Below are 26,495 nucleotides of genomic sequence, written 5' to 3'. Positions count from 1 at the left end.
AATTATGGTTGGTATCATCTTTATAAGGTTAACCTGAATGTACAGAATATGCCTAGAATGGTACCTGGCTTCTAGTGTAAGCACTCAGTGATTGATATGCTGAGGTTTCATAGGCAGTATCTCTCTTAAGCTGGAGAGCCATCCTAAGAGTTAAGGTAGTGATACTATCCAGTTAATCATTGAAGAAACTGAATCACTTATTTAGCCTTTTTCTTTGCTAGTTTTCCCTCTTAAAAAATGACTTTTGGTGTTAAAATAACTATAAATGATCTTTAGAATCAGATTAGAATTTAAAGTGAAGTTGAAAAAAAACAAAAAAAAGTGAAGTTGAAATAAAAATTCTGAGTAATGGGTATGTGAGGGAAAAGAGCACAGGTATAGAAGAGAAATGGGATTGAAGAAGGGAGCGTTATAGGCTTCAACAGTAATTACATATTTTTTCTTAAAATAAAAAAGATCTTAAATGAATACGGCATGTATAATACGAAAATTTGAGAATGCTTGTGGCTACACTAAAACTCATTTTCTCTAAGAATTAACTGTAATTTATAAAAGCTTTATTATTTTTTTTTAATTTTTATTTACTTATGATAGACACACAGAGAGAGAGGCAGAGACACAGGCAGAGGGAGAAGCAGGCTCCACGCACCGGGAGCCCGATGTGGGACTCGATCCCGGGTCTCCAGGATCGCACCCCAGGCCAAAGGCAGGCACCAAACCGTTGTGCCACCCAGGGATCCTTTTAAAAGCTTTAAAAATAAAAATGAAATTATAAAACAACTAGTAAAATATCCATTCTCATTTGTTTACATTTTTCTCTCATCCGATGTGTATAAAACTATTTGGAAATTAAAAGTACTTGATCAGAATCAGTGTTTTTCATACCTCATGCATTTTAGTGTTTTAAAAAAAATTGTTCTAATAGTTTCTTAAGATGTGTTTTAACCTGTGAAAGGTGTAAAATATTTTTAAAGTGTTTAAAAGTGTGCTCTGTGAAAGTATTTTTAAAGTGTTTTAAAGTATGCCATATGAATTACATTACTATTCTCCAAATTCAAAGCATAGCACTTGATAATTTTGTTTTAGTTAAAAGTTTATAATGCATATCATAAATTTCTTGAAAAGTATTTTTCTCTATAGGTATTTAAATTCAGTGGTATAAAGAATTACATTGTCTCGTTTTCTAACATAAAGCAATTATGACAAGCTAAAAAAATTTCTTAGACTATTCCCTAATTAACACTGATAGCTTAAACTTGGAGCTTACTTTGTTGTATTTCTACTTCTAACAGGTTATTTTGACAGATTTTTAGTATCCTGAAGTCATTACATCTCCACGAAATGTTTATTTTAATACTTAATGCATATGTGCTGGGTATATTTTGTGCATTTTATCTGTTTATTGATTATATAAAGAGTAGCATATTATAGTTTTCATGTACATTCTTTTCTTCGGTATTCCCAGCAAGTCTGTGAGACAATATATTAGCTGCATTTTACAAAGAAAGTAATTTGAAACTTAGATGACACACATACAGGACTGCCTTGTAAGTGGTCTTGATTTTTAGGTCTGTTTCATTAGAACCCAGTGTCTCATTCATGTGCTTACTGTTTTAATTTGACAGCTTTTTGTTCTACATGTTATGCTTGTAAAAGGTGTAATAACCTAGATTTGAAAATAAAACTCAAAGACCCAGAAGTAGCATATGCCACATAAAGTTAAAATGCATAATGCATTTGTTTTTAATACTACTTAACTGAATTTTTAAAGAAAATGGAATATTTGTGTCAAACTTGTTCCTACATTATCAGTCTGTTCATATCATATTATGGTACATTGCTGAGTAACAAACCACCCCAGAATTTAGTGGCTTAAAATAACAATCTTATTGAATCTGACCCTTACTTTATTTGCCAGAACCCAGGAAGAATTCTAGATGATTTTTCTTCTCCACATTGCATAACTGGAATCACTTGGTTATAATCTGTTGCTAGCTGATCTGGTCTGGTGGGCCCCAAATAGCTTAACTCAAAGCCAGCCAGGTACCTTGGCAAGGGTGATTGTAATGGGGGGCTCAGGTGGGTCCCTCTCCCTCCACATAGGCTCAGGACCTCTCTCTGTGGTACTTGGGCTTTTCCCATGGTAGCTTAGAGCTTAAGGAGCATTTATTTCAAGGGAGAGGAAGTGGAAATTTAGTAGTTTCTGAAGGCTTAAGCCAGGAGACTAATACAGTGTCTCATCAAATTCTATTGGTCATACAGTCTTCGGCGATCCTTCTCCCTTCTCCATCAGTTCAAGGAGAGGGACACGGACCTCTCAGTGGAAGGATGAGCAAAGAGTGAGGGGCCATCTTTTATCTACCACAGATATCCAAAAAATATGTTGCAGGCAAAAAAATACTGCAATTGACAAATTATCTCTGGCATTATTACTATTTCTTTTGTTTGGTGTCTGGCCCTTATACAGGTAAAACTGGAAGGTTGGGGAATACTTTGTAGACGTCAGAATAAGTTCATAGCTTAGAATGGTTTTAGAAAATTCAGATGAATCCAAATTTGACATAGAAAGTGAGTTCCTCCTTTATGGCTCACAGGGTCTTAAAAGTTGATAGGATTTTAAGATTCTTCAGTACAACTTGAACCTAACACTGATCCTCTGTAGAAAGTCTATAGCAAATGAGATCTTGCTCTGCTTGATTGGGTCTGTGATTAGGAAGTGTATGTTTTTTTTTGTTTTGTTTTTTTTTTTTTTTTTTTTTTTTTGTTGAGCTCACTTTCACCTCCATGTGGCTTTTCTGGAATTGTACAAACTGTTTCTTCCCTCTTTCAGTATGACAACTCTTCAGATACTTGAAGAACCCTCGTGGGCCACATTCTTGCCCTCCCTTTACACATCTTACCTAGTTCCTTCAGTTGTTCCTGATCCATGGAATTTCGTAACACTTCTTTAACTTGTTATTTATAGTGTTGCTCTCAGGTTCTGACTGCCTTCTGTCTCTAAATTATATTCTCCGTCTCTGGCTCCCAAGTATTCATCTTTATGACCATCGGCCTTTTCATGTCTTTTTTCATTTCTCCTGTTCTCTTGACTAAAATATCCCTTCTGAAATCTTTTTACTATGCCCTTTAGTTGAGAGACCAACTGGGCTTTATGGTACCTTTTTGTTAACCAACTCTGCTGTAAACAGAACACATTTTACAAGTCCCAACAAGAATGTCTTCTCTGTGTGTACTTCCTTCTTCTCAGACTAACCTGAGAGACAGTCTGTGGCGGCACTGTTGCTGCTCCTGTCACCTGGCTCACCTCTTTGCCAGGAGCACTTGAGATACCAGTTCACTCTCCATGGTTTCTGCTGTAATCTTCTAACCTCACTTGTCCTCTTGTGATCATATCTAGCCCTCCTCAGTAAACACATTCTCAGGAAAGCCTTTGCTAAAAATGTTGTTGTGTTTTAAAGTTTCTTTAAAAAAAAAAAAAAGATTATTTGAGAGAGTGAGCACAAGCAGAGGAAGAGGCAGAAGGAGAGGGAGAAGCAGGATCCCCCCACTAGAGCAGGGAGCCCAACTTGGGGCTCGATCCCAGGACCCTGAGATCATGACCTGAGCCGAAGACAGATGTTTAACCAACTGTGAGCCACTCAGGCACCCCTAAAGTTTCTTCTTATACTTTTCTAAGGCATGAGTTTACAGAATCTTTTTTGTTAGGTAGTCATCCTGGAGATGTTGTTTAATTCCTTTAGCACAGAATATAGAGTTTGATTTGGGAGAGAGTTATTTTAATCATTTTAAATTTAAAAAATGAATTCCTTCTCAAATTATGGGGAATAATAGTCATTCTCTTTGTGTAAACTTAGTTGCGGAAACAAGTGGCACACATGCACATAGGTCTTATGTGAAATAGTTAATAATGCTGGTATTTTCATTAATGAGTAGGTTTTAAAAATAATTTACTGAGATTCAGAACAAAAGACAATTAGTGCTGGATGACTTTGAGAAGAACTGAGTAATCAAAAGATTTCTACAAGTCATAGGTAGACTAATATGCTAACTGCTAATGCTTTGATGTTATTTTTTGTTAGGTGTGCTATCGTGTAGTCATGCAGCTCTGTGGACTATGGGGTCATCCTGTTTTAGCAGTGAGAGTCTTATTTGAAATGAAAACTGCTAAGATAAAGCCAAATGCTATTACTTATGGTTATTATAATAAGGTAAGTGGGATTGACATTGGACAACATGCTGCTTATTAAGATTGATACATTTTGTACCTTTTATTAATCATGAAACTTCTTTTAAAATTTTGAGCTATAGTTATTTATGTATATATCATGTATGTAGTTCTTTAAAAGATCAAGTATTCCTGATGAGCATTATTTTTAACTGTAGTTTTACCTTTAGGTTGTTTTGGAGAGCCCGTGGCCTAGCAGTACCCGCAGTGGTATCTTCTTATGGACGAAGGTACGGAATGTGGTACGTGGCTTGGCACAATTTAGGCAGCCGCTTAAAAAGACCGTGCAAAAGTCACAGGTCTCCTCAATATCAGGTAATACATGTGGTTGGAAAGATACTCTTTTGCTGAACCATAAGCTTTATGTAGGCATAGGAGTATTTAATTGTATGAAGTAGAAAACATAAATGAAATTCTGGTTGATATTTTCATATACAAGTGAAAACAGATTACATTAGTATGAAATTATTTCCCCCCCGACAAATTTAGAAAGTGTTCTGTAACTGTAAATGAATTGTGGGGCCTTCATGTTTAGTTTCAGAGATTATCAGTGCATGAGTTATTGAACTGCTGTTGTCCTTATCTTTAGCTCCTCAGAGTGCCACAGGTGGAAGTGATGGGGACACGGTGAGCCACGGTAGCGTGGATAGTTCTAATGATGCTAACAATGGGGAGCACACAGTCTTCGTCAGAGATTTAATCAGACTTGATTCCACTGATAATCACTTTAGCACAGGTACTAAAATCTGGATTTTACTAACCCTTCACTTACTCTCTTGTTAAGTCTTTACCTTTTTAAAAAGCTTTTACCCTCCTTTGAGTTTGCGCAATGAATGCTTTAAAAATACTATATATATAAATAAGAAATTACACCTCTGATTGCAGATCACTCCAAAATTAACTTTGGAGTGCTGTGCAGAAGGCTCTAGCATGGTGCTCCTTTGTTTTTATTCATCATTAATTTGTGAAAGTATACAGTATAACTGGGGGGATTAGAAACTGAGGAACTTGAATATTAGTAATACAACTTGCAGATTTTTTTTCATTAAGTGGAAAATATTAAGAATTTGAGGTTATGAATATTATAGAGGGAAAAAAATAAGTCACACACCATGAGATAGAGTATTCTCTTTGCAGAGTAATTATTTTAAATGACACTTTTTAAGTCTGAGAAATTTCTGAAGCTACATTTACGTACAAAGCTACGGGCATACATTCTGTCCTCTGAAGTTAGAAAAAGGTGTAATTCAGGTAGCACATTGAACAAATATATGTGTGTTGCACATCCTTCTTCTTGTGTTGTTTTCTTTTTTGTTGTTGTTATTGTTAATATCTCAAGCTTTTCTTTAAAAAGAATCCTAAGTCTAATTCCTGTGCTTCTTCTGATGAACTTGTCTCAATGACTGAAGTTTCCTTTTTTTCTGCTCTTTGTTGCTCTGCTTTTTGCTCTGTGCTGTTTCTTGGTGCTGCATTTGTCCTTGGCTGTCATGGTGTGGGGTGCAGACAGACTTGTATGACGTGAAGCTATGGATACACGTGTGCATTAATTCTACCCTTGAATGTTAACCACTTCAGGTAATTTCCCATTTATTAGGTTAAATTTTGCTGACATGGCAAGGGTGGGGGAGAGACCTTTTGTTGTGTTTATTGTTGTAAGGTGGAAATCAATTTTAGTTTTCTTGGCTTTTTCTCCTTCAGATAAGTGTAATCATATATGTACCACTGAAAATATCCAGCTAACATTTTACGATCATTTTGCAAATCATATTTGTTATCTTATTTGAAAATACACTGTGCCTTGCTATAATTCTTCCTTTGGCATTTGTTTGCAGCATCATTATATCCAGTAGTTTTAAGGGGGTTAAATATTTCAGGGCTCCAGCTGTTGGGATGGTTTTTGCTTACTTAAACTGACCTGCTAAAAAAAATAAAATAAAAAAAAAAATAAAACTGATCTGCTAAATTCTTGTGCTAAAAATTACCCCACAATTACAGAACCATGTATAAATCATTGAAAGTCAACATAGAACTATAGGTTACAATCCTATTTGTAACTTAACCTTCTTTCAACAGTAGGAATTATGTGACTTTAATTTTAAAGTCACCTTATTTTATTTCTTCCTGTATTTTTTCCTGAAACTTCTAAGAAGAAATGGGTTTCATTTATGGGAAAAAAAATATTGTGATATGAAACCATTTCACCAGAATAATTATAATTTAAAAAATAATAATACTATCCTTACTCTTCTAAACATATCTCCTTTAATGAAAAAACAATCTCCTCTTAATTCTGGGTGATTGGTATAAAGATTCCAATAGTTGGGGAAGAAACTTCAGATCCTTTTTCCATACATATCATTTCAGTTCCATTTCCAATGTCTGAAGCCTTGTTGCTGAATTTACAGTGATTATGGGTCCTTGTAGAGTTTCTGGTGACATCATTTGATACTTTTGGAGACTCCAACCTAGGTGCTTAAGTTCCTCTTTCATGAAAGATTCTCTTGTAGAATCTTGCACTTGGTACCTGATATGGAGTCACTTAGCTTGGCAGAGGGTGAGGGCGCATATCTTGGTTTAATCTGTCTGCTTAGACCCCAGTCTAGTGTCCATTTCATGGTGCCGTAACGCCTTATCAGACTTTCTGTGGGGCCAATAAAAAACTGAGAAGTTAATCATTCTAACCAGGGGTACGTAAAGAAGTTTTGTTCTTTTTTTTTTTTTTTAATATATTGCAGACCTACAGTTTGAGTGGCAGTGTAACAAGCAGTAGAAAGTAGAAGGCACTACAGTTTACTCTTGAACAACATGGGTTTGAACTGCACGGGTCCACTTCCATGCCAGTTCTTTTTTTTTTTTTTTTTTTTTAATAAATACAGTACTGTAAATGTATTTCCTCTTAGGATTTTTTTTCTCCTTTTAAAAAAAGTTTAAATTTCAGTATGGTTTACATGAGTTGTTACATTAGTTTCAGGTATACAACGTAGTGATTCAACTTCTCTTTACCCTACGCTGTGCTCACCGCAAGTGTAACTACCATCTGTCATCATACAACTCTATTACAATACTTGGTTTTTTAATGACATTTTCTTTTCTCTGCTTCCTTTACTGTAAGAATATAGTATATAATATATATATAACAGAAAATATGTCTTAATCGACTGTTTGTTATTGGTAAAACTGCCAGTCAACAGTAGGCTTTAGTAGTCAGTTTTGGGGAGTGAAAAGTTATGCCTGGATTTTCGATTGTGGGGGTGGGAGGGCCAGTGTTCAAGGGACAACTGTGTGTGCTTGTTTCATGTTTCACTGACATCCTCTATAAGGATTCTCTAGGAACTTAGTTTCAGTTAGTCTTCGTCTTCGTTTCAGTTTAAAATGATAGAACTTGTAGGTCAAATAGACCTATTTAAAATTTTATCCTGAAATTATTTCAAACTTATGAAAATGTTGCAAGTATAGTACAGAGAGCACTTGAATAACTTCTCCCTAGATTCACTCACTTTTAGTTCACATTTGCTTTATCTTTTTCTTTCTGTATACACATATACACATTCTTTTTCTGAATCATGTGACAGGTTGCATACATCTTGACCTTTTATCTTTTAATACTTTAGTGGTATTTTTCTCTGATAAACCATAGTACAGTTAACTAAATTCAGGAAAATATCTGTACACTACTTTAGTCTATAGTCTGCATTCCAGTTTTGTCAATTGCTGTAATGTCCTTTGTGGCACTCTGGCCCCCTCTCTGCAGTCTCCTTTAACCTAGTACAGTTCCTTACTCTTTCTTTGTCTTTCATGACCTCGACCTTTTTGAAGAATTCAGTCTAGTTATTTTGTGGAATCCTCCTTAGTTTGAGTCTGTCTGATGTTTCTGTGTGATTAGATTGGGCTGTACATCCATGGCTCTACTACAAAAGTGATATTGTGTCTTTCTCAGATTGTCACATCCCAGAGGCATGCATTATCTGTCTGCCTCTCATTGGTGATACTAATTTTGATCACCTGGTCTTAGTATTTGGTTTCTCCTAGTTATTATCATCCCTGCAGGTGATAAGCTATCTGTGAGGAGATCTGAGACTATGCAGTAATACCCTCTTTCTTATCATACTTTCTCTCTTAAATTTAGCATCCATTGATGATTCTTGCCTTAACTGGTCCTTACTATAAAGTAGTGATTTGGGAGTACCTGGGTAGCTCAGTTGGTTAAGCATCTGATTTCTTCTGCTCACATTGTGATCTCAGGGTCGTGAGATCAAGTCCTGCATTGGGCTCTGCACTTAGCATGGAGTCTGACATTCTCCCTCTTCTTCTGCCCCCCCCCAATAATTTTTTAAAAAGTAGTGATTTTGCCAACTCTCTTCTCTGCCTACATTAAAAGATGGTATAAATGTACATTGAAATGTTGTACATCGTTGTACAATGAAATGTTCCTGATTCATTCTTCTAGCTTTCCTGCCTGAGATCTGGAATCAGCCATTTCTTCAGGATCCCAGGTTCCTTTCAATGGGCAATAGAGTTTATTTTATTTTATTTTATTTTATTTATTTATTTTATTTTATTTTATTTTATTTTATTTTATTTTATTATTTTATTTATTTTATTTTTATTTTTATTTTTATTTTTATTTTATTTATTTATTTTTTAGGGGGGAGGGCAATAGATTTTAGATGCCAAGACCTAGTGTGCCTACTTACTGCTTCTAGACTTTTTCAGCAGAACTGGAATATATATATATGAAAAAAAGTATATAATTTTAGAAATTTTGTTTTTTTATTTTTAAAATTTATTTATTTGAGAGGAGAGGGGAAAGGAAGAGGGAGACAGAATCTCAGACTCCCCGCTGAGTGCGGAGCCTGACACAGGGCTCAGTCTCATGACCTGAGGTCATGACCTTAGTGAAAACCAAGAGTCAGACACTTAACCAACTGAGCCACCCGGGTGCCCCTAGGAATATTTCCAGTTTCAAATCAGCCCCACAGATTTTTCTTTGCCTTCCCTCATTTCATTTTTAAAAAATCTCTCTTCTTCCACAGTGAGAATTTTAGCTCCCAATAACCATCATTATTTTTACTTGTTTGCTCAGTCTTGCAGTATACATAAAATAATTTCAGAATTGCTACATTTATTATTCTGGAAGAAACAAACTTTCTAAGGAGTTCAGGGTTTGTCTCTTACCCCCTTCTCCCCCAGGCTTAGGATATAGACTCAAAATAATGTGTTGAAAAGTTTCTTGGATTAGTCCTCTCCCCCACACCCCATTTCCCATCCTTTCAATATAGTTATTCATGTGAAATACAGTTGGTCTCATTTGTTCCTGTTTGCATTCAATTTTAGTTACTATCCTCCTCCCAGTTTTGTTGATTTAATTTTTTTGAATATGTAGAAAATGATGCATTTCCAAAAATAAAGTAATACAATAAACCGTATTTAGAGAAGTTTCCTCTCCCTTTATCTCTTCCATCCTAATTCCCCCCACGCCTTGTAGTTAACCAGTTTTATTGCTTTCTGTTGTATTATTTCTCCATTTCTTTTTGCAAAAGTTAACATATATGTTTATTACCTCTTTTTTCTTACACAAAAGGTAGCATTCTAAAGACATACTCCAAAAGAAACTTTTCAGAACATCTTGTCCAAATCTATTAATTTATGGATGAGGAAACTAAGGTTCAGTGCTTCCAAAGTTTTTAGTCTTTGATGTTGCTTTTGTTCCTTTTCTTTGCTTCTTATCATTTGTTTACAATGTTCTGTGTGCTTTGTGAGCTTTCTTGTCTTCCTTTTCTGTAAACTTAATTGTTTGAATCAATGGAATTTTCTTTTGACATTTTATACCTTGACGATGAGTAAAAGAAAGCATTCGCCTATAAGCCTGCATTCTTTTTCAACAGGTGGTCAGTCTGACCAAGGCTATGGGTCTAAGGATGAACTTCTAAAGGATGATGCAGAAATTCATGTGCCTGAAGAACGAGCAGCAAGAGAAGTGATAACTAAAACAAAAGTGCAAACAGAAGGTTAAGTACTGGTATTTACTAGCTTTACTTAGAAAAATACCATATTCAGGCAGCCTGGTGGTTCAGCGGTTTAGCGCCTGCCTTTGGCCTGGAGTGTGATCCTGGAGACCCGGGATCGAGTCCCATGTTGGGCTCCCTGCGTGGAGCCTGCTTCTCCCTCTGCCTGTGTCTCTGCCTCTCTCTCTCTGTGTCTCATGAATAAATAAATAAAATCTTAAAAAAAAAAAAAGAAAGAAAAAGAAAAATACCATATTCATTTTTTAGGTTTGTTTATTTTTAATAATCTCTCCACCCAACATGGGGCTTGAACTCATGGCCCCGGGATAAAGAGTTGTGTGCTCTTCCAGCTGAGCTAGCTAGGAGCCCGTGTACTAATCGATAATTTTGATGATAATTTCTAGAAAGAAATAAAGTTTTGGGCTTATAAGATATTATGTTGTGTTATAAATGGAGAGAACGAATAGTTTCTCAATTTTAGAATTTAAGAGATCTTTAGAGACTATAGGTCAGCCTTCAATTCTGTAGGAAACTACAATCCATTGAGGTATTCATTTGCCAAAGGTATATAAATAGCTATTTTGTGATAGAACCAGGACTAAACTTTGAGTCATCAAACCTGTGTTCTAATGTTTGTTTTTTTTAAAAATACGGTTTCACTAAAAGTCCTTCAAATATCTAAGGTATTTTTCTTTTCTTTTCTTTTCTTTTTTTTTTAAAGATTTTATTTATTTATTCATAGACACAGAGAGAGAGGCAGAGACACAGGCAGAGGGAGAAGCAGGCTCCATGCAGGGACTCGATCCCGGGCCTCCAGGATCACACCCGAGGCTGCAGGTGGTGCCAAACCGCTGCGCCACCGGGGCTGCCCTCTAAGGTATTTTTCATTGGTAGGTTAGAAATAGTGTCTTTGGTTTCCTGTTTTTTGTTTTTTGTTTTTTTTTTAAATGGTTCTCATTCAAGTAGATATGACTTACAGTAATCATTTTATGGAAATGTGGAGGAATTTTCTGGCTTTATGGTAATAAGATGTTCTTCCTACCCTCTTATACAGAAGTACACTTTTCTTTATGATGTCACTTAATTTAGGCTCTAGAGTTATGCAGAAGCAAGCCTCTCCTACTTTACAAAGTGATGGGAGTGTAAATGGAGGCCAAAATCTTTAATTTATTCACAGGAATGCTCAAGTTAGGATTATTGTTGCTAAAATAAAGCATTTATTTCATGGCAACGTTGATGGCATAAAGTAAATCAGACCCAATAAACTTGTATAAAATAGTCACATATTCACTCCCACTTGGAGAAAAATATAGAAAAGCAAAATATACAAAAATCAATATATGGTTTCTGTTGAATTTTAGTGAAAGTAGGAATAACATCCAAATATTTTTTTCCCCAGAGGTGTGTGATATCTCTGCTGTGGTGGCAAAACATTCACAACCCAGTGCAGAGCCACAGAGTCCTACTGAGCCTCCTGCATGGGGCAGCAGCATTGTAAAAGTTCCATCTGGTATATTTGATCTCAGTGGCAGGAGGAGCAGCACTGGTGAGTCTTTACGTACTGATTGCTAAATATTTAAAATAGTTTTTAAGGACATTAAATTGATGACTTAATTGTAATGAACATGCTAAAGAGCCAGAAGTGTTTGAATCCTACCTGTGTATAGGATTCAAACTTAAAGTTGTTGTTTAAAATGTTTAGTGTTTAAAAGGAGGGGTGTTTAGTATTTCGTTGTTACTGGTAATACTTTCTTATTGTATGCCTCTTCTCAGTTTGGTCCCTCTTTCTCATGGTAGATAGTGAGAGGGGGCCTCCTATGCTCATTAAGAACAGAGAGGCAGTGATGTCATTGAATTCCACGGGGGCTTTTGTGTGGCTATGGAAAGGCAGTGGGAGAAAAAGATTCCTGTCATTGTGTTGTATTACAGAAAATACCAGTGTGTCTTTAGTTTGGCCAGTTTTTATAGGCACCTTGAGCCACTTATTTATGATTCAGTATTTGTAATGAATAATTCTTCTGTGTGTGACTCCCTTGAATTTGAGTTTACTACCTTTATGTTTTAGGCCTTCCAAGTGCCCTGAAGGCTTGCATCTAAGTGTATGATTTCAAAGAACAAAGAGATTGGCCTGTGTCTTTTGCCCTTTTTTAGTAGCAGCCATAATTCACTTCTCAAAAGTCAACTGTCTTAAGGATATCTATTGTGTGACTTACAGAAATTAATTTGCGGGGCAACTGGGTGGCTCAGTGGTTGAGCATCTGCCTTTGGCTCAGGTGATGAAGCCTGGGGCCCTGGAATGGGGTCCTGCATCAGGAGCCTACTCCTTCCTCTACCTGTGTCTCTGCCTTTCTCTGTATCTCTCATGAATAAATAAATAAAATCTTTAAAAAAAAAATCAATTTGCTTACCTTCTTAAATCCATGTAGGAATACTCTTTATTCCAAAAGTTTTTCCTTTTAAAGTTTACTGATAGCAAGTTTAGCTTGCTTGTTTTGGGGGGCAGGTAGTATTCAAGAGGTGAAGCTAAAGGTTTTTGAAAAAATAATATGTTCTGTGTTCTGTTTGCCCAATCTGTTGCTAGCAGGTTTAAAAATAAAAAGGAGGAGGGCAGAATTTTATCAAAGGTTTATAATCTCATAATATTGACATAGAAGTGACAGGCATTAAGGAGGGCGAGATAACGAGATGAGCACTGGGTGTTATACTATATGGTGTCAAATTGAATTTAAATAAAAATTTAAAAATATTGACATGGATAAGATCTGGGGACTAGCATGTTTTCTTCCTTCTTTAACTCATCCTATTTCCATGTTATATCTTGATGTGGGAAGACTGATTCCAATAAGAAAGGAAGAGGTAGTAGTGGAGCTTTGGCCAATATATCAAAGGGTCAAATTTTTTTTTTTAAATTGAAAAAAATGTGCCACTAAATTCCTGGAAATACCATGAGAACCAGTAAATTTGCTAAGATCTGTTTCTCAAATACTGGTAAAAATTTTCAAAGCAGGCACAAATTTCAGAGTTGTAAAATAGGCTAATTTAATTCTCCTAAAAGCTGTGAAATATCTCTAAGTGCTTATTCTGTTTAATTGGTACATAAAAAGAAGACTTTATTAAAAGATAACTTTTCTCTCAAATCTTCTCAGTCATTAAACCTTTTAAAAAACAAATGAGAATCCTAAATATATATGAATGGGTAGACTTAAGTTCTGATAATGATTCAAATAGGAAACAGCTTTTGGTCTTGGAGTGGAAAAAATTGCATGGGAGCAAGGAATAAAAGACTACTTTGCAGGCAGCCCAGTGCTCAGTGGTTTGGCGCTGCCTTCGGCCCAGGGCCCGATCCTGGAGACCCGGGATCGAGTCCCACATCGGGCTCCCTGCATTGAGCCTGCTTCTCCCTCTGCCTGTGTCTCTGCCTCACTGTGTGTGTGTGTGTGTGTGTGTGTGTGTGTGTGTGTCTTTCTCTGTGTCTCTCATAAATAAATAAAATCTTAAAAAAAAAAACAAAAAAAACAAACTACTTGCTTGTTGTGATGAGCACTGGGTGTTGTATGTAAGTGATGAATCACTAAATTCTACTCCTGAAACGAATACTACACTGTATAATAACTAACTGGAATTTAAATAAAAACTAAACAAATAAAAACCCTTAAAAAAAAAAAAAAAGAAGAAGAAGACTACTTGCTTCCCCCAAAAGTGGGGGAAGTTCCTACAGCCACTGGAATAATTTTGTTCCACTTGATCAAACAAGACTAAACTCTGTGAGAGGTCTGGGATCATGTTTGTTTTATTTGCCATTATATTCCTAGCACCTTATATAGTAAATGCTTGTAGACATCTAAGTATTTGTTGAGGGATCCCTGGGTGGCGCAGCGGTTTGGCGCCTGCCTTTGGCCCAGGGCACGATCCTGGAGACCCGGGATCGAATCCCACATCGGGCTCCCGGTGCGTGGAGCCTGCTTCTCCCTCTGCCTGTGTCTCTGCCTCTCTCTCTTTCTCTCTCTGTGACTATCATAAATAAATAAAAATTAAAAAAAATAAGTATTTGTTGAAGGAATGAATGTATCTGAAAAGTTTTTACCTACTCAGATTTCATCAGCCTTCTTGGAATTTACCAGGTCTAAGCACTCCCTTCTAGTTTCCTTTATTTTACTTGGAACAGTAAGGCTTTAATTTTAGAAAATATAGAATTCCTCCGTGGTTATGAATTTATTTTGTGTGGAGTAGATTTCTGCCAAATATATGTTAAATTATATGAAATCTAAAAGGGAAGAGATTCTGTCTTTTTAGATCTGCTATTTAACACAAAATATATTTCTTAAATTGAATGTAGAACTTCTTAACTGTAAGATGTATTTATATCTATATTTGATAAATGTGATAGATTTTGGTGAAGAATACAGGCATAGAGCATATACTGTGTGATTTTTTTATATGTGTATGCACAGAAGGTGAAAGACAGGTTATTAATTACAATGTTATCTCTGGGAGGCAGGATTGGATGGAGGTTTTTTGGTTCTTTTTTCTGTATACTTTCTTTGTACCTTCTAAACTCTGAATCTTTTACGCTGAGTATGTATTACTTTTCAAAACTCAGAAAAACATTTTTCTAAAAGTTATATCTGAAAGTAGAGTTTCATTTCTAATATTGTACTTTCCCTTTTAGGTAATACATCAAATGTGCCATTTTCTACTCAGGATCCAGCTGAAGATGCAGTCTTTGGTGAAGTTACTAATCTCAAGAAGAATGGTGACAGAGGAGATAAAAGACAAAAGCATTTTCCAGAGCGGAGTTGTAGTTTCAGTTCTGAAAGTCGAGCAGGAATGTTGCTTAAGAAGAGCAGCTTGGATTTGAATTCAAGTGAAGTGGCTATTATGATGGGAGCAGATGCCAAGATTCTTACAGCAGCATTGACCTGTCCTAAGACTTCCCCACTCCGGGTTGCAAGCACCCATAGCTTTGACAGTGTTAGTTGTCATCTAGTTGACACTAGGACTCGTATGTCTGAAAGCACTTGGGATTCTGAGCACAGATCTTCGGTATTAGAGATGCTTGAGGAGAGTCAAGAGACCCTAGAACCTGTGGTTGATGACAGTGTAGCTAAAACTACTATGAAAAAGGATGCATGTGACAGTCTGCAAAATGATAGTAACAGTAATCAGCCCAGAGACTTGAAAGTAGGATCCAAAGATATAATAAATAAGAGAAGTAGTTTATATGGTGTTGTTAAAGCTGTTGAGAGGGAGGATGTTGAAACTGGACTAGATCCTTTGTCTCTTTTGGCCACTGAATGTACGGGAGAAAAAACTCCAGACTCTGAAGATAAGGTGTCCTCTCCAGTAATTGCACGTAATCTGGCTGATGAAATTGAAAGCTATATGAACCTAAAGAGTCCCCTGGGTAGCAAGTCTTCCAGTATGGAATTACACGGAGAGGGAAGCAGAGAGTCTGGCACTACCATTGCATTTACTCACCCTTTAGAGAGAAGATCAAGCCTACCTTTAGAGCCTGGTCCAGCAGCAGAGGAATATCCTGAAAGTGAAAAGAGCTCCCCTGCAGAATCCAGATCTAAAGCTTTTACTGGGCGTTTCAAGCAGCAGACTCCTTCTCGCAGTCATAAAGAACGTTCAACTTCTTTATCAGCCCTGGTGCGCTCTTCACCACATGGCTCATTGGGTTCTGTGGTAAATTCTTTGTCAGGGCTAAAGCTAGATAATATACTCTCAGGACCCAAGATGGATGTCCTAAAATCTGGTATGAAACAAGCAGCAACAGTGGCCAGTAAGATGTGGGTAGCTGTAGCGTCTGCCTACAGCTACTCGGATGATGAGGTAAGAATGTTTTATGTGTGTGGTCTACCTGATAGGGGAGTGTTTCTAGTATTATATATATATAAGTTATTATTTAGAGATTTCTGATAACTTTGGTTTTTATATTTTAAAACTTTATGCATTTCCTATTTCTTTCTTGAAATGACTTGAACAGGATGGCTGCTCCATTTCTAACCATCACAGCCACATCCCAGCCAGCAGTAAGGATAAAAATAGAGTATGAAAAGTATGCTTTCTTTCTCTAGGGTTAGTTCCTAGAGTTGCACCTAACATTTATCTGTGTATGTTTGGCCTAAACTTAGTTATATGGTTATATCTAGTTGCAAGGGTGTCTAGAATAGGTAGTTTTCATTCTGAACTATAGCTCCAGCTGAAATTCTCATAACCACCTTATTTTAAAGGAATCCTCTTATCCTTATTTTTAAGATGATATAATTAAAAGTTAGAGTAGTTAAATAATTTCTGTAAGGTCACATACCTAATACGTGATGGGGGCCAAGACCAGTGTGGCCATTGGACTTTGAAGCCCCTACTGTACTGGTGCTGGAGTGCCTGATCCCGTTGGAGGCAGTGAGTTTCCTAGAGTTCCTTCGTTTTTTAGGATATTGATTATTGAGAGACACCCCAACATATATCAAGAGCGAAACAAAATCTTAAAGTATTATAGGTCTTTGCTTCAATATCTTAGTGTATGGAAAGGAAACTCCAAATAATATCAAGAAGAGTTCATGGTTTTGAAAAATATGGGGATGATAATTTATTTAAGGTTTATAGAGAAGTTTAATTTTAAAAAGGGTAGAGTGAATATATTCTTATTGTAGATATTATTTATGTATGAGGGTTTTATTCTTTTCAATTAAAGGAGGAAACTAACAGAGATTACAGCTTCCCAGCTGGCCTTGAAGACCATATTTTGGGGGAGAATGTGTCACCGAACATGAATATCTCAGGGTTGGTTCCCAGTGAACTTACCCTGAGCAACACAAGCCTTGGCAGTAGCAGCAGCAGTGGAGATGTAGGAAAACTGCAGTACTCAACAGGTATGGAAGGGATTGTCCTCTTCTGTAATGTTCTGTAATTTGTATGCCCATACCTCTCCCTCTCCCCCCACATACAATAAGCCCCTTTTTGAGATGAGCTGATAGATTTTTAATATAGCCACACCATACTATCACTTTTTTTATATGATCTCTAAGTATTACCATCACCTTAGTTGTATTTGTAGATTCTATCATTAGTTCTCAAACTTCAGTGTGTGTCAGAATCACATGGAGAATTTATTTAAAAATATATACAACATCCAAGCCTGAGGCTAAAACTTTTGAAACTGCATCTGAATGGGGCCTTAGGAATGTATATTTTTAACTGGCACTGTGGATAAATCAAATGTATACCAGAGTTTGGGAATCCTTGGGCTGTGTCACTGATATTTTTAGTGCTGTTATTTTTTAAAATTTTAGTTCTATTAATTTTTTTCCAACATTCAGTTACAAAAAATTTCTGATGTCCTGAATAATTGAAAGGATCATATAATGAACAATCATACATTCTCCAGTTAGATTTAAATACTGTTAACTTTAGATATATACATACAGACATTTTTATACTGAACCATTTGAAAATAAATCGCAGACTTCCTAATACACCCCCTAAATACTTTAGTATGCATTTCCAAAGAATAAAGACATTTTCATATAACGTATTATGATATTTACTTCTCTTTAGGTGAATCTCCATTTCCAAAAAGTGTAAAGGTGCAGGACTTTGAAAAATCAGACCATGCTTCTTCTCAAAACACCAGCATGTCTAGCATCTATCAGAATTGTGCAATGGAGGTAAGGGTTCTGTATTCTGCACATGATAAAGTGGCTGTGAACATGTTTATTTCAGAATGGCACTTAATAGAATTCTGTGACACCCTTGTAGACAGAAGAGTAAATCATTTTGTTGAATTTGCTTCATGTCTTACATAAGCAGGACAATAAACTGGTAGTTTTATCTATAAAGTGACTGAACTGTTAATTCCAAATTTGATCAACAAATAAAAATTCTGTCTCTTAAGAGGATGGCCTGTTAAGGTTTCTTTTCACTATGGCAGTTCTCAGTGTCTACACTCTTCTACTCTTAGGTTTTGATGTCAAGTTGTTCACAGTGCAGAGCTTGTGGAGCTTTAGTTTACGATGAAGAAATTATGGCTGGATGGACGGCAGATGATTCAAATTTGAATACAACCTGTCCATTCTGTAAAAGCAACTTCTTGCCTCTTCTCAATATAGAATTTAAAGACTTGAGAGGCTCTGCAAGGTTAGTATTGTACACGCCCCCTTACAAGGTGAGTGTCCTTCCAGAAGGCATGACTCCTGGGGAGAGTGGAACAGTCATGCACATGCCAACTGCCCCCTTCCTTTCTCTCCTTCACTTTCAGTATTGGAGTAGAAAATACTGCCGATATAGAAGACTGCTTTTCCATTTTATTTAACACACAATTATCTGTATAGTTAATCCTTGGAGCTAAACCTTATAGATAATTCAGAACTTTAGTGTTTGTCATTATTTTAAACTTTCTTTCTCAGTAACTATCTTCTAGAAGAAAAAATAAAGCTGCGAGGGATATGGCTTTTTGAACTCTTATAACTTGTTGCCCCTTTTATGGTAGTGCTCTATATAGTGAAATGACCAAATTCTAGGCAATAGAAGAGAGACTAGATGATCTCTTATTAGTCATTACGTCCTCAAGGGCTTGGTGCCTGCTTACCTCAGTAATTATACTTAATATTCTATTTGTTTTATGGAGCAAATTTCATATTATTATCTACCTTTAGCTGCTTTTAAAAAATCTCCCAATTGTATGGCTGTTTCTTCTTACCTTAGTTTCTCCTTTTAGCTTCAGGTGTGGAGCTGAGTGAAGTCATATTCTAATTCCTGATCCACTATCATCATTGCTTTGTGCAAGGGTCTTCTTTTATTAGTTCTACCCCCAACCCTCACTCATTTCCACTCTCATTCCTTTATCTAACAAAAACATTGACTCTACCGTGTGTGATATCTCTGACTATATACCCTCATAAAATACACTGTTTGCATAATTATGCATTTTTAACTTACATAAGTAGAATACTGATAATTTCTATTACTCGGTTTAAAATCTGAGTTGCTATACGTGCATCCAGTTTATTATTCCTTTTCTCCTATAGGAAGTTAATACCTCATTTTACTCATCCATCATACGCTTCAGTTGCTTCCTGTTCTCTGTTACTATAAATATCACTGCCATGATGCAGTGCAATATAAAATATATCTCCTTCTAAACTTATGAAATAGTTTCTCTCAGAATAATAGTCTTAGGAATGAGGTTTTTGAGCCATTTTCATACATGATTTCAATAAACAATGGAAGATTGCTTCCAGATAGCGATATTCCCACTATCAGTGGCCAAGAATTCTCATTTCTGTATATCTGTACCAGCATTTGGTTTTATCATTTTTCTATTCTCTATATTCTAATGAATATAAAGTGGTATGATGATTTTGTTTGAATTTCTCTGAATATTAGTGAGGTAAACTCACTAATATTGTTATTCCAGCATTTTCTATGAATTGCCTGTTTATATTTTTACCTTGTCCATTTTTATATTAACTTTCTTTTTCTTGTTGATGTCTGTCTTGAATATTCCTGATATTAATTCCTTGAAGTCATTCATTTTGACGTCATTTTCCATTAATTTTCCACCTAAGGATTTGTGCTTTTGGTCCTGTTTTAAAAGTTCTTTCCCATCTGTAGGACGTGAAGATTTTGTCCTGATGTTTCTTTTGTTAGCTTTATATTTTACTTCTTTTTTTTTTTTTTTTTTTTTTTTGTATTTTACTTCTGATACTTAGATTTGTAATCCAGCTAGAGTACACCTTTGTGTTTGTGTATGATGGGAGGGAACATCTTTATTTATTTATTTTGCTTAGAGCACCTTTAGTCTCCTCTCTCTCCCTCCACTCCCAAATCCACTTGGAATTTTCATTGAGATTGCAGCATTAGGTGTATAGATTAATCTGAGGAAGATGGACTTTTTCAGTATTATTTTCTTATCTCTGAGCATATATATCTCTGAGTATATATCTCTATTTTTTTAGATTGTCTTTTAGGTCCTAATAGGGCTTTAAATTATCTTCCATAGTCTTATACTTTTTTGTTCAGTTAATTGTTTCATAAGCTATTGTGTTAAGTACCTTGTATTTTCTAAGTGGGTTATAAAGGAGCATTGTTGATTTTCCTCCCCACGGTGTCATTATGGAAAATTTCAAACTTACAGCTAAATTTAAATATTTTTCTTACCGTGACACCCAAATAATTCATCTCTCCAGTTACTATTTTACTTGCTTTATCAACTGTCTATCCCTCCATCTACGTCTACTATATTTATTTTTTTTAAGATTTTATTTATTTATTTATTTATGAGAGGCACACAGAGAGAGAGGCAGAGATGTAGGCAGAGAGAGAACAGGCTCCATGCAGGGAGCCTGATGCGGGACTTGCTCCCGGGACTCCAGGACCACGCCCTAGGTGGAAGACAGGCACTAAATCACTGAGCCATCCAGGGATCCCCGTCTTATATTTATTTAAAAGAAGATGTAGACATTAACGTAGTTCTCCCCCAAAGACTTCAGCATACATATTAAATAAAGTTCAGTATTTGTTTACAGTTTCTTTTGTGATAAAGACGTATACAAGAAAATCTATAGATTTAAAATGTACCATTTGAAAATTGAATGCACACATTTATGCAAATCAAACTCTTATCAAGATATAGAACATTGCTGTTACCGCAGAGAGTTCTCTTAATGTCCCTTGCAAGGCCCAACCCTCACTCTCTCCCCATCCAGATAGAGAAGGACAGAAATAAGATGAAAACAAAATAATGAATAAAGGGGAGAGAAAATGACTAGAGACAAATGGATATATATGTAGGGGAGGATGGTATGCATAGTTATAAGTTAACACATGATAAAATTCCATTGCTGTTTTTTTTTTTTTAACTTAGAAAATTAATGAAATATTTTGCTTTCCATCTTCCTTCACAGCTTTCTTTAAAGGATCTTATATTGAACTATAATGACTTTGAGACCTTTTTCATTTGAAAAGTTTATGACAAGAGAGAAAGAGAATGCTAGCAGGTGTGCGTGTGTGTGTGTGTGTGTGTGTGTGTGTGTTAAAAGAAGCATCATTTGTATGGATTGTATAATTCATCTATAACTGCTTTATCACAAAGTAATTCTAAATATGAAATTAAAGGATTGTAGGGTGTTTAAAGGCTTCTTTTTGTATTGCTCCATATTTAGCTTTTTCCTGAAACCAAGTACCTCTGGTGACAGTTTACAAAGTGGCAGCATTCCATTGGCAAGTGAACCTTCAGAGCACAAACCTATATCTAGTTCAGCAGAACCTGACTTGATCAATTTTATGGATCTCCCAAAGCAAAACGAGACCATAACGGAAGAAACAACCTCTGCAGTTGAATCAAGGTACCATAGGGTACAAAGAACTCTTCATTCTGGCATTTTAAAAATTCAATCTCAACTTTTTACTATGCTATATTGTTTAAGTATCTAATGTGATGATAAATCATTTTTGAAACTATGTTTAATGTTTTACAGTGTTCTTTAACAAAACAAGCTTCCCAACAGTATAAAGTATTTTTCCCTTTTAGTGTAGTCATTGCCAGTTTCCAGAGACATATTCTCTTTACTATGAAATATACTGCTTCTTAGATGCTGATTGAATCAAACACTTATTGAGAGACTATTTGGATGCTGAGCATTATGCTAAGCACTAAGAATAAAAGCGTAAGATCTGGTCTCTATCCTTAGGTGGATTATGGCCTAGTAGAGGTTAAATATTTATTGATGAATCTGTAATACGTAGTTGCATAATTCTAGGTTATTTTGTTTAATAAAGATGAAATAATGTTTGAGTAAAACAACTGAATGGGTAGTCTTTTAAAAAGAATATCTAAAAAAAAAAAGAATATCTATTACCTACCCTTTGTCTTCTTCCCACCCTTCACCAGAGTCATCCATCCATCCTGTTCTTCTGACTACTTTTTACAAAAATGCCTGAAGAAAATGTAAATCTTATAAGGTGGTACTGATTCTCCTCTGATACATTCAGTAGATTCAAAACTCATTGTAGAAAATATTCTAGCTGGATCAGGTTTAGATTGTATTATAGCACAAACACAGCATTTCTTCATTTTTTTAAGTGATGAAATAAAGAGAGCCAGTGGAGAAGTCCAAACTATGAAATTTTCACCTGCACCTAATAGTTTGTCAAAGCGAAACATATCTTTGACTCGAAGTCACAGTGTTGGAGGTCCTCTGCAAAATATTGACTTTTCCCAGCGACCATTTCATGGCATTTCAACAGTCAGTCTCCCAAACAGTCTGCAGGAAGTTGTGGTATGTAACAAGATTATAACTATCTGTGTACTCGTGTAAGTATTTCTTACAGCAGTGCATAATTCACAAGTAATAATTTTTCATAAGCAGATGAAGAACTTTAAAAAATTTCAGTATACTACACAGTTCCTAACAGAGTTGTAGGAAGAAGATAAAGTCAGCTTTTCTGGGGAATCATTATAAAACATCTGAAATGTATTTCTTGTAAAAATCGAGAAACTCTATATGTTTAAAATAGGGTCTGTTATATGGATTATTAATTTTCTTTTGTAATCCTTTAATTTAAGGGCACTTAAGTATTTCATTTTTTTAAATTTTATTTTATTTTTTTTTAAGATTTTTATTTATTCATGAGAGACAGAGATAGGTAGAAATACAGGTAGAGGGAGAAGCAAGCTCCATGCAGGGAGCCCGATGCAGGACTCGATCCCAGAACCCTGGGATCATGCCCTGAGCCGAAGATAGACGCTCAACCACTGAGCCACCCAAGCATCCTTCTTTTCTTAGGTTTTCATTAGGGTATGCCAGTGGAACTCACTGATTTTGAAAGGATAAAGTATAGTCTAACTGAATAATCATACACATACAGAATAGATAATATTCACTTCTTTCTGTGTTTTTATTTTTTAAAGGATCCTTTAGGAAAGAGACCCAACCCTCCCCCTGTTTCTGTGCCCTACTTGAGTCCTCTAGTGCTTCGTAAAGAACTTGAATCTTTGCTAGAGAATGAAGGTGACCAAGTGATTCACACATCCTCTTTCATCAATCAACATCCAATCATTTTCTGGAACCTCGTTTGGTATTTCCGACGTTTGGACCTTCCTAGTAACTTGCCAGGACTCATCCTCACATCTGAACATTGTAATGGAGGTGTACAGGTAGGGTACCAACATCAGTACTTCTACTCCATCGGGGTTGGTTAGAATGAAGTTTAGCTTCAAGTATAACAGTATACAACAGCAATGCCTTAACAGGAGGTATGCTGCTTCTCTTTCACAGAAGAGTTTGGGCAGGTGGTCCTGAGATGGTATAATGTTAGGGACCTGAAAGATCCTTCTAACTTTTGTTCAGCTGTGTATAACCTCTGTTTCCAAGTTCTGTATGTGGTCCAGGATGGCTTTCCTCTATTTCCAACCATCCCAGCCACATCCCAGCCAACAGTAAGGATAAAAATAGAGTATGAAGAGTATGCCTTTTTTCTCTAGATAGTTCCCTAGAGTTGTACCTAACATTTATCTGTGTATCTGTTTGGCCTAAACTTAGTTGTATGGTTATATCTAGTTGCAAGGGTGTCTAGAATAGGTAGTTTTCATTCTGAACTATAGCTCCCAGCTGAAATTCTCACAACCACCTTATTTTAAAGGGCTCCTCTTATCCTTGTTTTTAAGATGATATAATTAAAAGTTAGAGTAGTTAAATAACTTCTATAAGGTCGCATACATAATACGTGATGGGGGCCAAGACCACAGTGTGGCCATCGGACTTTGAAGCCCCTACTGTACTAGTGCTGGGTGCCTGATCCCATTGGAGGCAGTGAGCTTCCTAGAATTCCTTCAGTTTGGGATATTGAACATGAAATACTGAGCCATCCCCACATACACCAGGGTCGTGACAGAATCTTTTCTTGAAGTATCATACTCTATTTTGACTCCTTTGTTTTAAGTAGCAGTCTGGACAACAAGATAGTAGAAAAGATTGTACTTTCTTTTGCCTTAAAATTTGTTGTAACGGTGACTAATCTTTCATGTGGCCACTGTGCCAGTTACCAACTTGTCTTTCCAATCTGTAGAAGTGGGAATGAGAAACTTGCACTTCAGAAACAGGAATATTTATCATCAGATACAAATAAAAATTTAAAAATTTGCATAGAATTTTAGGTCCAGAGTTTTGAAAGAACTCATTTGTTTTATATAATCAAGCTTTGCTAGATCCACTGGTAATTATTCTGCTTAGGGTACTAATACTTTCTACTTTACTCTTTTAGCTTCCTCTATCATCTCTGTCCCAGGATAGCAAACTTGTGTATATTCAGCTATTATGGGATAATATCAACCTTCATCAGGAACCAGGAGAACCTTTGTATGTCTCATGGAGGAATTTTAGTAAGTAAAACAGAATTAAAGACATAAAAGACTCAAACTGGAAACAACCCACATATCTTTTCACAAGTGAATGAATAAACAAATTGTGGTACTATCCATAAAGAATACTCCTTAACAATAAAGAAGAATAGGCTGCTGGGGGAAAAAAATAAAATTAAGGAGGTGAGAGAAACAAACTATTCTGCTTTATTTTTAAATTTTTAGTATCTCTTCAAGAGTCTTTCTATTTTATTTTATTTTTTTATTTTTTTATTTTTTTATTTACTTATGATAGTCACAGAGAGAGAGAGAGAGAGAGAGAGAGAGAGAGAGAGGCAGAGACAGAAGCAGGCTCCATGCACCGGGAGCCCGATGTGGGATTTGATCCCGGGTCTCCAGGATCGCGCCCTGGGCCAAAGACAGGCGCCAAACCGCTGCGCCACCCAGGGATCCCAAGAGTCTTTCTATTTTAGATCAAATTGATTTGCTCTTGTACTGATCCATTTGACTGTGTCAGGGAGTTAAAGAATGTTTTGTGATTTTTCTGTCAGTTGCCAATTTTAGTTAGGTTTTGGGAGAATAAATTCTATATAGTTGAAGAACAATATGGGTGTGTTGGTATAGGATCATAATGTAAATTATAATATGGATACTAATCTCAAAGATTATGGCTTCATTTTCAGTCTTATATTTAGAACTGTTTTTTACAGGGCATTTAAAGAGGTATCATCCACTATTCCAAAGTCCTTTGAGTCAATAAAACAGCACTACCCAGTAGATAAGTGAGCATATGATTATAATAGGCAGTTCATGGAAGAAAAATTACATGGCTTATATTAGTTTGCTAGGGCTACCATAACAGAATACCACAGACTGGGTGGCTTAAACAACAGAAATTTGTTTATCACAGTCTGGACACTGTAAGTCAAAAATCAGGATGTCAACAGGTTTGGTTTCTCCCATGGCCTCTCTCCTTGGCTTGCAGATGGCCTTTTCCCTGTGTAAATCTCCATCTCTCTGGTGTCCTTTTCTCTTCTTATAAGAACACTAGTTATATTGGATTAGGGCCCCACCCTTATGACCTCATTTAACGTTAGTGACCCTTTAAAAGACCCTATCTTCAGATATAGTCACATAGGGAGTTAGAGCTTCAACATGTGAATTTGGGGGGAACATAATTCAGTTTATAACACAAACATGAAAAAATGCTCAATCTTACTATTTAGTGAAATATCCCTTTCTTTTGTTAAAAAAGGGAAAGGACAAACTTAGCTACATCAAGATGGCAAAAGACTTTATTATATCTAATCTTTTTGAGGATATGGAGGAAAAGATCCATATCCACTCTGATCCACTGTTAGAAGTGAAAATGATACAGTTCTGTAGAAGAATATGGCATATATTATCCATATTTAATATGTGGATACCCTTTAACTCAGCAGTCACACAGTTCTGTTCTATAGAAATAGAGTATGCAAAGCTGTCTGTACAGTGATGCTTACTGTACAATTATTTGTAATAATGAAAGACTTCAAATAAATACCTAACAGGAGCAGAATAAACTTGAAATTTATGCTAGAAAATAATAGAATTAGGGACACCTGGATAGATGGCTTAATCAGTTGAGCATCTGACTCTTGATCTCATCTTAGGTCTTCATTCGAGGTCATGAATTCAGTCCCATTGTTGGACTCCACATTAGGTGTGGACTCTACTTAATAATAATAATAGAACTAGAGTTGCTTTTTTTTTAAAGTTATTTTCTTGCCTCTCTTGAAATGCTCAAGTGTTTCAAAATATTCTATAATTTGTGATGGGAATAAAATTTAGAGTTCTCAAGAATGGCCTTGTTTCCCAAAAATGGATTGACTGGCTGCTTTAAATGAAAAATTGGCAAGTAAAG

General features: G+C 35.9%; 1 protein-coding gene across 2 annotated transcripts in view; it reads left to right on the top strand.

The window, feature by feature from the left end:
• The window catches only part of DENND4C (DENN domain containing 4C), a 130,814-nt gene that overhangs the window by 84,018 nt on the left and 20,301 nt on the right, over nt 1–26,495 (top strand). Inside the window, exons 18-30 of one of the 2 annotated variants that reach the window (XM_055301977.1) lie at nt 4,080–4,208; nt 4,396–4,540; nt 4,815–4,961; nt 10,111–10,233; nt 11,630–11,776; nt 14,900–16,065; nt 16,928–17,105; nt 17,791–17,900; nt 18,194–18,369; nt 21,396–21,578; nt 22,316–22,511; nt 23,144–23,389; nt 24,496–24,613. In XM_055301977.1, coding sequence (XP_055157952.1) covers nt 4,080–4,208; nt 4,396–4,540; nt 4,815–4,961; nt 10,111–10,233; nt 11,630–11,776; nt 14,900–16,065; nt 16,928–17,105; nt 17,791–17,900; nt 18,194–18,369; nt 21,396–21,578; nt 22,316–22,511; nt 23,144–23,389; nt 24,496–24,613 — 3,064 coding nt within the window. The remainder of the gene's footprint in view (nt 1–4,079; nt 4,209–4,395; nt 4,541–4,814; nt 4,962–10,110; nt 10,234–11,629; nt 11,777–14,899; nt 16,066–16,927; nt 17,106–17,790; nt 17,901–18,193; nt 18,370–21,395; nt 21,579–22,315; nt 22,512–23,143; nt 23,390–24,495; nt 24,614–26,495) is intronic. The other variant, XM_055301978.1, reaches the window with a different exon arrangement.

This window comes from Nyctereutes procyonoides, unplaced genomic scaffold (assembly GCF_905146905.1).
Source record: "Nyctereutes procyonoides isolate TBG_1078 unplaced genomic scaffold, NYPRO_anot_genome, whole genome shotgun sequence".
NCBI classification, from domain to species: Eukaryota; Metazoa; Chordata; class Mammalia; order Carnivora; family Canidae; genus Nyctereutes; species Nyctereutes procyonoides.
Note: the sequence above shows the minus strand (reverse complement) of the source record. Positions and strands in the feature narration are given on the sequence as shown.